At 34.1% G+C, this 15,550-nt stretch overlaps 1 protein-coding gene across 1 annotated transcript in view; it reads right to left on the bottom strand.

Annotated features, from left to right (window-relative positions):
- The window catches only part of LOC119832344, a 79,969-nt gene extending 66,118 nt beyond the window's left edge, over positions 1-13,851 (bottom strand). The window contains exon 1 of the mRNA XM_038356007.1: positions 13,693-13,851. Coding sequence (XP_038211935.1) covers positions 13,693-13,726 — 34 coding nt within the window. The 5' untranslated portion in view covers positions 13,727-13,851. The remainder of the gene's footprint in view (positions 1-13,692) is intronic.
- Positions 13,852-15,550: the final 1,699 nt, after the last annotated feature.

Genomic DNA, 15,550 nt, shown 5'->3' with positions numbered 1-15,550 from the left:
AATAAATGTTATTTGCAGTTAACAATTTTCTTTTTTCTTTATTACAATATTTATGGCAAGACTAGGTATATAAGATTGAAATAAATTTTTCAAATCGGACCAATAGTTATGAAACAATCAAACAAACTTTTGAAATTTATATTAATATAAACAGTATAGATAAGACGACATTGTATAGATTTTTCTAGAACAGTTTGTTATAAATTTTACTGCTATTGAAACAAAGTATTCAACGGCGCATCAAAATTGTCACGTTAAAATTAATCAGCTTCGGTAAAAATATTGTGTTCACTATCAAATGCGAAACGCTGGCATAATTCAATAAAATGCTCGCAGCGCAATATTCGTCCAGTATAGTGAAAACTTTGAACAAAGCTCTGGTATTTATGTATTAAAAAATCAAAAATACCATTTATATTTCAATAGTCAATAGAACTTTATTCGACTTTATGTGTTAGTTAGTCAATTAGATGAATAAGTTAAAATTAATAATTACAAATCTACACAACTAGGAAATATTTACCGTTTTTTTTCTGATAGTAGCTCTTAGTAGTACTGTAGAATATCACTGGTTAATTTTTATTGCACAAAATGCGAAAACCGCCTATCTCAACAATAAAATAAATTCTGTTTATAGTTAGCATTATATTTAACCCAAGGCAAATTTTAATATGATACAGTCAAACAAATATTTTATACTCTATTTTACTCATTTAAATATTACTGAATATTGAATTTTAATATTTTTTTGGTTCTTGGAGACTTTTCATATTTTTCATTAATGAACAATTGGTATTCAGTACATGAGATAGTTTAATATTAAACGTCGATACTTCATATAGATTTATATAAATGCGCTGCCAAATAAAAGTCATCTATTGCATGCATATAGCAGAAATCTGGCAGCACCGCGGCTGCCACTAAAAAATTAAAGCATATTCCAAAGTTATAGCTGGCAACAAAATAAACAGTGTTTGTACGAGAGTGCTTTCCGATATATCTGATTATTTATTTACTCATATACCTTGATGCATGTTGTATTTATAGATGATACCAGCTATAAATATTTAATCAATAAATGAAAGTTTTATTGCTTTTGTGTAATCAAATAATGATATGAAATTTTCATATAAATTAACCTGCAGGGTTTAAGATTTGCAAAGACCCCTAAATATCCGAATTAAAAATAAAAGTTTGAGGTTATAGTTGTAATAAAAACATGAAATCATAACAAAGAATAGCACTATGAGAGACTGGTGCGTACATAGACTACTAAAGTCACAAGGCCTCCCCAAGATGACACAGAATACGCTTAGGAAAAAAAAACTGTAGATATAAGATTATTCTATCCTTAAATACACAACTGCCAAATTGATGTAGTCTGTTGATAACAAATCCAGCCAGCCAGTCACAAAGACTAGGTTATAGCAGTGAGACTAGCTAGGCTGAACATAGAGTAAACAATGTTTGAACACTGAGGTACAATCCGTACGAATGCGCCACGTGTGAGCTGCGTCAAAGAGGCGTGACATTTTATAGGATTCGATAGTTCAACGCTTAGTCAAGTAACGAAAGGTGACATTTGTACGTCAAGTGACATTTACTCATATATACTAGCTACGGCCCGAGGTTTCACCCGCGTAAGTCCGTATCCCGTAGGAATATCGGGATAAAAAGTTGCCTATATATTATTCCAGTTGTCCAGCTATCTACATACCAAATTTCATTGCAATCGGTTCAGTAGTTTTTGCGTGAAAGAGCAACAAACACATACACATCCTTACAAACTTTCGCATTTATAATATTAGAAGGAAATTCGCAAGTTATATCCGACGTTTAAAATAATTCAATGACATTATTACTTAAAAGATGGATTTAGTATCTTGCTGACCGTACGTACGCTGACCGTCGGTGCTGCGCATGAATGAACTTCTCTGCACCGCACTTCATAAAGGTTTCTTCATAGAGGTTCAGGATTCATGATGAATAAAACGTATACGGATGAACAAAAACAATGAACTAACACAGTTCTTGATTCCACGTGTAAAAAGGCCTTATTATTCAAAAATACCAGCTATAATTACATTTGTGATAGCTATAGCATGTATAAAACATTTGGTCAGTCATTCAGTATAATAAAGCATTCAATCTTTGAATTTACTAAGAGTTAGAATGACCCAATTTTTTAGTTATTCCAAATACACGGCCTCGTCGATAATTCTACAATACCTTTCAACTGAAATATCATTATATGAGGGAATATTTTAAAATATCGTCTATCAAGTATCGGGTGTATTGGCGCAGTCAGCCAACCGTATTCTAGCTTCGATAGGTGGACTAACGAGACGCTTCGTTTTTTATTTTTAATGAGCCTTTCCATTTCTTTTACAATGCTTCAGCTGAGTATGATCAAGAAGACTGTATTATGGTATATCTGTTTAAGCGATTAAAGTAAGAATAAGAAACAAGTTGTCCATTATGTAGTATGAAACATGCTGTATCATACTCATCTAAGAAAATAATGAAAAGTAATAGATGTAAATAGTTCACTCTTACCCAACATTTATTTGTGATAATAATTCATGGAATTATAATCAACTACCTACGCCCCACGGTTTCATCCGCGTAAGTCCGTATCCCGTGGGAATATCGGGACAAAAATTTGCCAATATGTTATTCCAGTTATCCAGCTATCTACGTACCAAATTTCATTGCAATCGGTTCAGTAGTTTTTGCGTGAAAGAGTAACAAATACACATCCTTACAAACTTTCGCATTTATAATATTAGTAGGATCTGTTTAAGCGATTAATGTAAGAATAAGAAATAAGTTGTCCATTATGTAGTATGAAACATGCTGTATCATGCTCATCTAAGACAATAATGAAAAGTAATAGATGTAAAATGCTCAACTCTCTCTCAACTCTTACCCAACATTTATTTGTGATAATAATTCATGGAATTATAGTCTACTAGCTGCGCCCCACGGTTTCATCCGCATAAGTCCGTATCCCGTAGGAATATCGTGATAAAAAGTTGCCTATATGTTATTCCAGTTATCCAGCTGTCTAAGTATCAAATTTCATTGCAATCGGTTTAGTAGTTTTTGTGTGAAAGAGCAACAAACACACACACATCCTTACAAACTCTCGCATTTATAATATTAGTAGAATTAAGATAAGCTACTATAATCATAGCTTATCATAACATATATTAAACAATGTATGAAAATTTCTTGAAAATCAATTGAAATGGATGTTATCATTAGATGATTTAGCCAATCCAATATAAAGAAAAAAATAATACAAAAAATAAAACTAATGCATTTTCCCTACAATTATATCGATACAGACCACATATAATATAATACTATACTAGTAAGAAACAAAACAAATTCTTTGATATGGAAAAAAATTGTACCCCAATGAGTTTCGGTAAAAGATAGCGGACTCTTATAGGGATTTATAAATTTATGATTTGCTTTTAAAGACAAGTAAAATATCCCTTTTTAGAATAAGCCATGCCTTCGAGTGAATCAATAAACAATTATGTTACTAAGCAGTGTCGGCTTAAACTCGATTTTTTAGCGGCAACATCTTTTCAGAGTTTTTTTGGAAATTATGAATAAATTCATGCGTGTCATGCTCGATGTAATAATGTACTGTGTAATTATAAATTTCCATTATGACTACAATAAGAACTTTATTATTATCTCCCTAGTACAAATACCGTGCCATAGTTATTATAATTACAGCGAACAAGGGACTATAATAGCGGCCACTTAGACAACAGTACTTGAAAGTGACAAAAACCATTTCCCTCCAAGTTTATACCAACCCTCTGGGGCTACCAGCGCATTAGGCTTTCCAACTTTATCGACCTTTATGTCAGTCTAAAAACAAATGGCGTCTCTCGTAGAATATTAATAGTAACTACTATTTGACTATTTGTTAAAGTTTCTCTTATGTCACACTCGAGATCTAGTTTTGATGAACTTTGCAGATCTATAAAGTCGCGAACATTCTAGAACATGTTGTAACGTGAACATTACAGGATATATTAACTAGATTAAAAATGGAATTGGTTAGTATACTTAAGAGTGCATACTCCTTATGTGTGCTGGCCTCATTTTAATCTTTCCTGTCAGAAAAATAAGAGTTAACAAGAATTTGTACACGTAGCTGAAAGCAACAATTCTATAAATCTGCTATATTACAAAATATATAATAATACGTACTGGGCATGCAATTCAATCATTTACATTCCGGACATAATCCAAATGATTAATCGTTTTAAAAACAAATTTAAATTCACTCCTTCATTACAAAATTTGACTAAGAAAATATATCCAACAACGCCTCGCCCTTCTTCACCTGATATGACCGTGACCCACCCACCAATATGACCGTGGAATATATGACATACAGAACTCGAAGATCATGTCTCATCATATCTAACGAAAGAATTTTTGTTATCGGTTCAGTAGTTCCGGCGATTAGTGCTTTCAAACATTACAAATATACATAAAAAATGAAAATGCTTCCTCTGTATAATATTAGTTTTTAATAAACATCTATTGAATTTCTGACATTGTACATACTTGCCAGATTTAAATTGAAGCTTTAATAAACGCGTCAATTGCTTGATTGACACTTCATTAAACAAAGCATATGAAATACCCTCTGATATTTGGAAGGGAATCATCATATTGAAGTTGAATAATCATTACCAAATATAATAAATTAACACATTTTTATTATTGACAGAGGTATATATTATGGAACGCTTCAATCCTTTTTTTATGCCATACCTTTAAATTGGCAATCTATTTGCAGAAGAATAAGGCCTCTGTAAATGGCCTTACGCCTCTGCAAATGTGCATAGGCGATGTTAGTGATTACCATCAAGCAACCCGCCAGCTCCTGTGCCAACTATGACTTTAAATAAAACGTTTCTTACCTTGGGAAAAATGAAGGAATCGTGGATCAATCAGAATATAAGATCTATTTTTTATATTACATACAACAATAGTATCTAGGTAATTTAAAAGCATGATAATCCTTAATTACCTTAGCTCTGAAGTAACGAGCATGCCCCTGGAAGGCACCATATTCCATCATCGTACCACAAATCATAAACTAAAATAATAGCCTCACTGCTCCCACGCTTTAAATGAAGTTCCTTTACTCGGAAACGGAACGACTTTCACATGCAATGTTTCCAAACGGTTACGATTCCTTTATGAAAAGAACTTTTTCTAATTCAACAGATCAGTAACACATCGCAATATCAATGACGTTGTGGGTGCATATGTGTGACGACATATGAGGGACGCTAAACACTTACCATCAGGTGAAGACTGTCCGTAGCCTCCTCTAGCGTAAAAAAACAATTCTTGTAGGTAATAGTTAATAAAACCAGAACACATCGTAAGTAATTACGTTCGCAAACTTTCCGATAAATTGTTTGATTACTAGATAAAATATTCACATAATAAAAAGGTCGTTTCAGCGTGTCACACGTGACAAAATATTACTTCATCACGGCGCTGTCAAACGCGGCGACATGATATTGATAGGCGTATACCCAATGGACGGTGATATATTGTTTTGATCAAAGAATACGCAGTTATAAGAATTCATGAGGTTTACAATATTGGCCATTTGATAGCCGTTCATATATGTGTACTAGAAAAATTGGTACTTAACGGGGAATTCGCGAGGCGAATTCTACTTAAATAGCCAAATATCTTATTTTCTTATATGCATCGTTTACATAATACGATTCACTATTTCGTCATTTGATCATTGGTCTTTTTAACAACATTTTTCTTGCAGTAGCCAAGATCTGCTTATTGCTAAGTCCTTCCAGACAAGAAGGCTGAGCTAAAAGGCTTATTACAGATCATGCCTGGGGCCGCTTATGATTCGATTGTTTATTTACGATGCTCATGATTTTAACGAGATATTGTAAAACAAATTATAACACGTGTTGGTGTGTGATTGGTGAATGGTTGGACATTTTTAATTAAAAATCAATCAGTTTTGTCAGATGCCATAATGTATCGCGTTTCACTGCAAGCGTGTTAAGCACCGCTAGAAAACGGACCAATAAAATATAAACAATACTCGAAATATTTGGAATTATTACTTCCTATTTTTCGTATGATCCTTTGGCAATAACTTAGCCCAGTCACCTTGAGTGTTGCGTTATTTCTCGACATTCAACTGTTTTATTATCGCGCGAAGGCTACACGCTATGGAAGTCACGGCGCGGCGTTTTATTTGATTTATATTACAATAGAAAACATACACGGGCTTTAGTCACTGGCCATTTTATGTAAGCTGTTTATGATTGATAAGTGTTTGATTTTTACACGGCAAAATAATATAGAAACAAACAAAAGTTGACGAACCCTGTTGTAGTTATCAACCCACTGTAAGTACGTCGAAAGAGTTATTAATAATCTTGAGTTTCTTTAAGAGCAGCTTTTTTATAATGTAGGGTTTTACATACACAAACACACACACCCGCCCACACACACATATAAACTCTCATACTATTTACACAAAAAGACGTAGACCTTACCCTTTACAAATATTCTAATTTTGAATTTATATTTCTCTCTCTCTCTCTCTCTCTCTCTCTGTCTGTCCCATAAATGATACATTCAGTTCAATTCCATTTTGTGCCAATTTGATATTATTGTAATTCAATGAATTATAATAGTATCAAACTGGCAAACCTTATGCAGTTCAACTGAACGAGTGACTGGCCATCTGCATTACGGGCTACTATCGCAGATATAAGAGGTCTCTCCATTTTCTTCTCAATCTATTTTTTGATAACTGTAGTTGAAGCTAGTTTTTTTTTTTATTTCATAGCGGGCAACTGAGCTGTTGTTAGCCTGATGGTAAACGATCACCACCGCCCATGAACATTCGCAGAGGCTTAGACCTCTGAAAATGCGCTGCCCGCTTTTAAGGGATAAGGGATAAGGAAAGGATTGATAATTGGAAAGAAGGAATGGACTGGGAAGGGCTAGGAGAAAGAAATAGGCCTCCGGCTCCCTTTCTCACCGTACGAAACACAATAGCAAGCTATTATTTCACGCCGGTTTTCTGTGAGGGTGTGGTACTTCCCCGGTGCGAGCTGGCCCAATTCGTGCCGAAGCGTGCTCGACTACCACATCCAAACCAACAAGCTTTTGAAATAATAATTGAGACTGAGATATTTTGGTAACTTGTATATAATATGCTATTTTTTCATCTTGCATTGAAGACATTCTTCGAAATTAGCTATGTACCTATTTTAATGTTTTCATACTGCACAGACGTGTTCTGTGTTTACTAACTAGTTTTAATAGGAACAATTTTCTCTCTTTTGTGCATTTAAATTATTTATTTATAATTTTTCTGTATGCTTTTTAGAATGTCTTTACATTCTATTTATATTACACAAACAGTACTTTACGAATAAATAATTTGTGGTTGCATCAAAAGTCTTATAATATTAATTATATATATTCGTCATTCACAGAAAAATCAATCACGTAACACGTTAAAAGAGTAAAAAAATGTCATAGTTTTAATAAGAAAGAAAGTAAGATGCAAAAAAAAAATTTATTGCCAAAAATATAATACTAATACGTGCTTTCCTAAGCTATACAGCAAACAGAATCGGCCTCAGTTCAATGCCGTAAGAAACAGGCTCGAAACGGCTCTGATGCTTAAGCTGGTCAATATACAGTTTTAATATGCGAGTAATAAATACAATTTTTGTAAATAACAGCTCTTTAATAAAACTTTTAAGCGTAATTAAATATGAGTTTTACTGTGCAAAATGAGTATTCGGTATCGTAACATCCTCCGAATTTCCGATAAATTTTAAATTACCTTGCATACATTATTATTTATATACGATACTTCCAATTTATTAAAGTTATATGTATAACATATTCCAGAATGACCTATTGTTGTTCCTTAAATACTGAGAATACCTAATTAAAATTAATTTAAATATTAGCTGCTGATTCCTCTGGTGTGTTTAAAGTTTGATACGAAAATGATTGCAGCTGACATATTAGACATAACTTTTAAATTTCCGTCTCAATTAATTTAAACCTAGATGAAAAGAAGCCGGCTTAGCTTTAGTTATACCAATCCTTCCTACTAATATTATAAATGCAAAAGTTGTAAGGATGTGCGTGTGTTTGTTTCTCTTTCACGCAAAAACTACTGAACCGATTGCAATAATATTTGGTACGTGGATAGCTGTACGATTGGAAAAACATATAGGCAACTTTTTATCCCGTGAAACCGCGGGGCGCAGCTAGTTATAAATAATAAACGGCTGGTCGAAATTTAATGATTCGCGGTTTGTTTGATTTGTCTCTAATCGACAAACACTTAACCGATTTGGGTGAAATTTGATACAAAGATAATTTGAGACTTTAGGAGATAGGATAGTTTAATTTCAGAAATCCCACGGATACGAAAACCATGCGGATAAAACTACCAGATCGTTTTTTTATGTCATAGCGGGCAACTGAGCTGGTGGTTCGCCTGATGGTAAGCGATAACCACCGCTCATGAACATTCGCAGAGGTAGTGCCTCTGCGAATGTGCTGCCCGCTTTTTACGGCTCTAAAGATTAACGACTGTAAAGAAGGAATGAACTGGGACAAGTGAAGAAAAGAAAACGGGCCTCCGGCTCCCTCACTCACCGTACGAAACATAGTGGTAGGCCACTATTTCACGCCGGTTTTCTGTGGGGGTGTGGTACTTCCCCTTTGCGAGCTGGCCCTATTCGTGCCGAAGCGTGCTATCTATCAACGCACATCCCAAACCACTAGATAGTACGGGCTGAAATGTGGTATTCAGATAGAAGTTATGACGTAGGCATCCGCTAAGAAAGTAGTCAGTTTGTACCATGAAAATTTATTAAGACCGCGCGGGCGAACCTAGGGGCAACAGCTGGTCTCTATATAAAAAAAATGTGTTCTAGGACAGAATTTCATATCAGCAAAATAATTTTAAATATAATACACGAGAGTGTGTATCTTCACGTATATCTCACAGAAACGATACATTTAATAATTTTTATATCAGATTATATTTATTTATATATCGTGTTGATGTTAATGTCTTCTATCAGTAGAAGATAAATATTACATCATCTAGAAGGATAAAGATACATTTTTGTCTGGAAATCAAAGCTTGAAAGATTGCAATATACTTTCAGAACTTCTTTCTGTTCTGGTCCCATCTATCAAACCATGTTTTCAGTAAGTCAGGGAGGGCGTGTCGAAAGTTGTTAAAATCAAATTAATTCAGTTCCAGGTTAATCTAGATAATACTTTAATCTAAGTTTATAGCCTTAACCAAAACGTGACTGTCTACAAATAACTGGTTACTACGCCCGGTCAATTTTATGACCTTGAATAATAAAATAAGAGAAAAATTGGAAAGGACAATTTCGTTTTCGCTATAGAACGTACTTAATCTTAGGGGCAGGGTTATAAAGTTAAGGTGTATAATGCTGAAGGATTTACATTTACAGGAATTAAATAGATAAATATTTTGCCAACATCATATTAAATGTTATAGATAGATAAATACGGATACCTGATATTACATATTATTATAGTTATATTTGTAATTCAGACGCTTTCACAGGCATTTCTATTATTCGGTCGAATTGACCTTCGCTCGACGAACAAAATCAAATCATGCAATCGTTAAAGTCTATCCGCCTTCCAGGGCACCGTTTAATCTGATATAAAAATTATTAAATGTACCGTGAATAACTTTGTAGTATAATAACTGTTTTTCTACCAAATTTCGGCCGTGACAGCCTGTTCTGATTGATATGGGTGATAACCAGTAGAACTCACGGGATAGACAACCTTGCTTGCTATACGAAACGCAGGCGTGCTTAAGTACCGGAACTATCCTAGCATCAGACTATTGCAATTTTAAATAGTCTAATAAAATTCTGTTGCTACTTTTGAAATTATAGAGGAGTGTTTAAAATATGCTAAAATGTTGCGTGATTAAGAGACATATAGTCTAATAACTAACCTAAATAATAAAGAAAGAGCATGTTTTTTTTTTCAATTTCATAGCTAACTACGATTCTGTAAACTCTGTTTACATAGTCAATTTGAAATCCATACAATACTTGAATAATTATAATAATTTAACAACTCTCCGAACAAACAATGCAACCCTTATTTCATTTCCCTTTAACTCTCAGCAAAACGAACAATAGCATTCATAAATATCACAATATAACCTATAAATTTCGCCACTGATTTTCAATTATTTATCTGTAACCGGATACAACCAGATCAGTCATAATACACCCGCCAAAACATTTGTTAAACGTCAAATTAAAGTCACTCAAAACTCCAATTGTAGTACAGCTATAGCACTCGCATTAATGGACAAATATATTTATACGTTATTTGAAATGTAATTAAATTTATCTGTAGCGAATTCCGCTTTGATTGTTTTTGCATTCGTTGTTGATTCGCTGTTCAAAAAATATCCGTAAATTGAAAATTCAATCGAAATAGAAATTGAAATAATCATATAATTGTAGAAAAATGCAAAGAATTGCTACTGCTATTACAAAGCTATTAAGATTCGACCTTTTAGATTGGGCGCTTAATATGACGTTAGCAAAATATAACAACGCTTTTTTATGTAATTGCTGGAAACTGACCGGTTTACTTGATGGTAAGCAATCACCACAGTCCGTGAACATTTGCAGAGGAGATAGAGGTAGGCGTAGGCGCCATATGCGTTGTCCGCTTTTAAGGCGTCAAAGATAGACGATGGAAGGAAAAAGACTGGTTGAGGAAAAGGATACGAACCTCCGGCTCTCTCCTCTCTTAACGAAGTACACTAGCAAGTATTTCACGCCGAACTACTGTGGGGGTGTGGTACCTGCCGCGATGCGAGATCGACACCAATACGTTCACTTAATAATTAACGACGTCATCTTCGACGTGACATATACCTCACTAAGACAAATTCTATCGCGCATCACAGCTCCAAAAAGTCTCCAAATTATCTATGCTTGGGTGTCTAATCGTATAGAATCACAATCAGAGATACAAAAGTAATATTATCTTACCTTAGAACACCAAAACATATTATAACAAGTCATATTGTTTACCAGCGATTTATAATTTTAAATTCAAAGGCTAATAAATAAATAAATAAATGTTTTATCAAACCTACCTATATAGTGTATGAGCGTTAGATCCAAATTATATTGTTTATTTTCACGACCACAAATATGTTTTAATATTTAGCGTAAAAATATACGCGGGAATGTATCTAGCTAGATTATTGGCTTATTGCGACGTGAAGATGCAGCGGCGAAACCGATTTACGTGACTATTCCTACTTCGATACTATAAGAATCGATGCACACAAATTGAAATCTTATCCGAGTGAGCATAAAAGAGCATCGTGTAACTAGTGATAATGTTATAATTATAGTAACAAGATAAAAAAACATAGCAAACATTTAAATATTAAGCTATAAAAAAGATGTAACCGCAAAGCCTTATAGTCAGTGTATCTTTACAAAATTCACTATCTATGTATAAAAAATCCTACTATCCTATCCTACTTAATATTATAAATGGGAAAGTTTGTAAAGATGTGTGTGTGTTTGTTACTCTTTCACGTAAACACTGCTAAACCGATTGCAATGAAATTTGGTACGTATACAGCTGGACTACTGGAATAACATGTAGGCTACTTTTATCCCGATATTCTTACGGTATACAAACTTACGCGAGTGAAACCGCGGGGCGCAGCTAGTGAATCCATATTTGCCTTGGTCACGCCATCATGCGTGAAATTATTTCATCATTACAAAGCTACAATTACAATAAGTGTCATAGGCTATATATGCACCACGGGTGACACTGGGTCGAACAGCTAGTATATAACAAAATCGCTATTTTGGTAACATAGACGTTCATCACATCCTTGTTGGTTCCGTAGAGTAGATTATATAATTCAAAGCCAATTACAGCTGTAATTTAAGATAAACATAGCTGCCAAATACGAGACACGTAGGTAACTGTATCGTAATTATAGATATACGAAACATCTATATTGTTATTAGAAGATGAGTATGATATTGTCATCATCATCATCATATCGTATCAATCCACAATTATTATACAGACTGTTTGTCTGTCTCATACCCTGTACGGCTATAACACAGCACAACGAGTACTCTGGCAGTCTTCAAGAGAAGAGTGAAGGGTCACCTTCTAGGGAAGCGCGATCCATTTTAAGATAACTCAGCATCAGGTTAGATTATGTTAGATTGCATGTTTGTTATCGATTTCTATTAGTAATAAAGCGTTTTCATTTTATCGTGGTCAAGCCCTGCCCCATTATCCATTTAAAAACAGCAATTTAAAGGTAAGAGAAGTTATTGTAACATTATTATATCTGCCTATCCTATCTATCCATCCATCTATAACCTATCCATCTGCGCAAAATTCGGTATTTTCGCAATGACTATTTCAAAAAAAGTATTATATTTTAACTATTCACAACTGTTCCTACTGGGTAGACCGTTTCTTGCATGCTTTTAATTTGTTAATTCCGCACTTCAGTTATAATTACATTAAATAGTTCTCTTGTATTTAAGATTGAACATACGTATATACTCGAATTATTAACAGTCATACATAATATAGTAAACCCATACACGCCCAGGAAAACCTGGTTATTTTTCATACAAATAACAACGCAGGTGAGTAACTGGTGACCTAAAACCTACCTAGTTTTGTCATGAGCCGCACTTTTAGTTAAAAATGTATGTAGAGAGAAAAATAAAAACTTTCATAATTATAGTTGATTCAGCTATGGTTCGCCACCGCAAATGATGAAGTATAAATCTCATCATAATAACATATATAATATTGTATATCATAACATATGTTCTTCTGATGTATTAAGCGGCTATAATAATATTCTTGTGTTTGTGATTTATAAAGATTTTCCTCTTATAAGACTCCAGTGACAAAAAAAGAGTAATGAACTAACTACCCTCATATTTATTATAAGCCCAGAAGAGCATGACGGGTAGAAATACATTATTAATAATTGAGATAAGCTTTATTGGTAGATACTAGTAGAATTTCAACAGAAACGAAGGTTGGTACAATGTTCAACATAACAGCTAATTACTCCAAATCAACAATTATATCATGACTGTTCGTTTTCTATTATTCAAGGTATGTTCTAGTTAGACATCAAATTCTAAACTTATATACTAAAGTAAAAAGTATTATGTGACAGCGTGGGTAACTTTCGTTGCAAAGAATTAAATATAACCAAAGAATCTCATTTCTAAATGGAAGAACACAATAAAGATTTTTAACAAAAAAATTAATCGCTTTTGAATTGTCAAAACAGGACCAAATTTAAGGCTTCAGCTTTCGATAAAAAAAGAATCACATTCGGTTCACCCGGTAAAAAGTTATGAGGTAACAAGCAAAAAAACAGTCAAATTAATAACCTCCTCGATTTTATGAAGTCGGTTGAAAATATGCCAAATAAGTAAGGTAGCAACATTGAATGTCAAACACAACAACTGTAGAGTACCTCAGAGCACTTGTATTTTATTAAATTCAACAACAAATATAACTTACCAACAAATACAGATATAAAAAATAACACGACCATTGTTAAAAGCGTCACTCACACATTCATAATCAAATCACATTATTTACGTAACACCGAAACATTTCAAACATCACATTTCACGAAAGAATTCTAAAGCGGACCGCGACACAGACACGTGCGCTCCCTACCGGCGCTCAAGCGAAACTGGTATATGATAACACCCAGTTAGATTAGGGCTGCGCGAAGGAGAACACCCTGTGATATTTGAAACTTTCAGACCGTTTGAACTTGGAACGCCGCCGAGTTCTTGGTAAAAAAAACATTAAATTTTATATTGTCTGTAATGATTTGCGTTGTAAAACGGTTTTCGAGCTAGGTTTTGAAAATTGCGTGTTCACTTTATTATTAAAAACGTAACGAGTTTTGTAATATTTTCACTATTGATATAGCTCTGTTTGTGTATTTTTTTTTTCTCTATAACAAATGTGTTCATAAATTTCAAAAGGAGCGGATCAATGGCATTTGTTACTAATCGAACACCGGTTTCGAATTTTGAAATTATCTTCAATCATTTTGGAACCAAAAATAGACCGTTGCAGAAAAATTTTATGCATCCCATTTGATAAAAATGCCACGACATATATGTATTGTCACATCGTGTTATACAAATATTGAAATGGGCTTAAAATATATAGAATCGAAACTTCATCCAATGTCATGTATCTTTATTAATATCTTCTATGTAAGTCTTAAGGTCGGTCACCACTTAACACTATGGTCTCCACAATAGGTACCGTCAAGTGGTCGTTCGCGGAACTTGTTTTTGTTTCTTTTTGTGGTTTTACTTTTATTATAGTTTTCTTGTCAATGGTAAAGATAACGGGGTGTAAGCTTATAACTTGTTTTAGATACAGTACAGTACAAAAGTAGTCATTAAATATATTGTTATTATTATTTTTTCATATATGAGTATGATCATTTCTGTACATTACCATATACCTACCATATGCCATATTAGGTATCAAGGATAGAGACTGTATCAGCAAATATAAATATTTTTTTATCCCTACTCACCGGGTGTGGTAAATTCCCCTATGCGAGCTGGACTGAATTCGTGCCGAAGCGTGCTGAACTCCCATATTCAAAAATTAAAATATATATTGGTATAGACACGCATAATTAGCCTTGAGCTTTTAAAGTTTTCAAGTCCCTCTCATTTTTATAAGCGGCCAGATAGAGTAATAGTCATTTTTTTCTTTTTTTTTTTTTCAATGTAATAGCGGGCAGCTGAGCTGGTGGTTCGCCTGATGGTAAGCGATCACCACCGCCCATAAACATTCGCAAAGGTGTGTTCAAACCTCTGTGAATGCGCTGCCCGCTTTTATGGGGTAAGGGAAAAGGAAAGGATTAACGACTGGAAAGAAGGAATGGACTAGGACGGGTGAGGAAAAGGAAACGGGCCTCCGGCTCCCCCACTCACCGTACGAACCACTATTTCACGCCGGTTTTCTGTGGGGGTGTGGTACTTCCCCGGTGCGAGCTGGCCCAATTCGTGCCGAAGCGTGCTCGACTCCCACAATAAATTCATGTCATTATTAATTCAAGTCATTATTAAAAATTTTGAGCATTCGGCCGCAATGTCCAATATTGCTAGAAACACACCGATAATTTGTATGTACAGGCCAACATAATGCATTCCATCGCTGTCTCAAACACAAAAATACGGCAGGATCTAGAAAAAAGGCGTTTTAACTATATCGTCCCATTGGGTTCTTCAGGAAGGGAAACCAGAAAAATAGCATAAAAATATATCACGCCGTTTCCCACATTTCATGAGTAATGATACTCATACAGTATAAGATGTTTTGACCGCACAAAACGTAA

Source organism: Zerene cesonia, chromosome 15 (genome assembly GCF_012273895.1).
Source record: "Zerene cesonia ecotype Mississippi chromosome 15, Zerene_cesonia_1.1, whole genome shotgun sequence".
In the NCBI taxonomy this organism is placed as follows: domain Eukaryota; kingdom Metazoa; phylum Arthropoda; class Insecta; order Lepidoptera; family Pieridae; genus Zerene; species Zerene cesonia.
The sequence above is the reverse complement of the archived record's forward strand: the minus strand, read 5'-3'. Positions and strand labels throughout refer to the sequence as shown.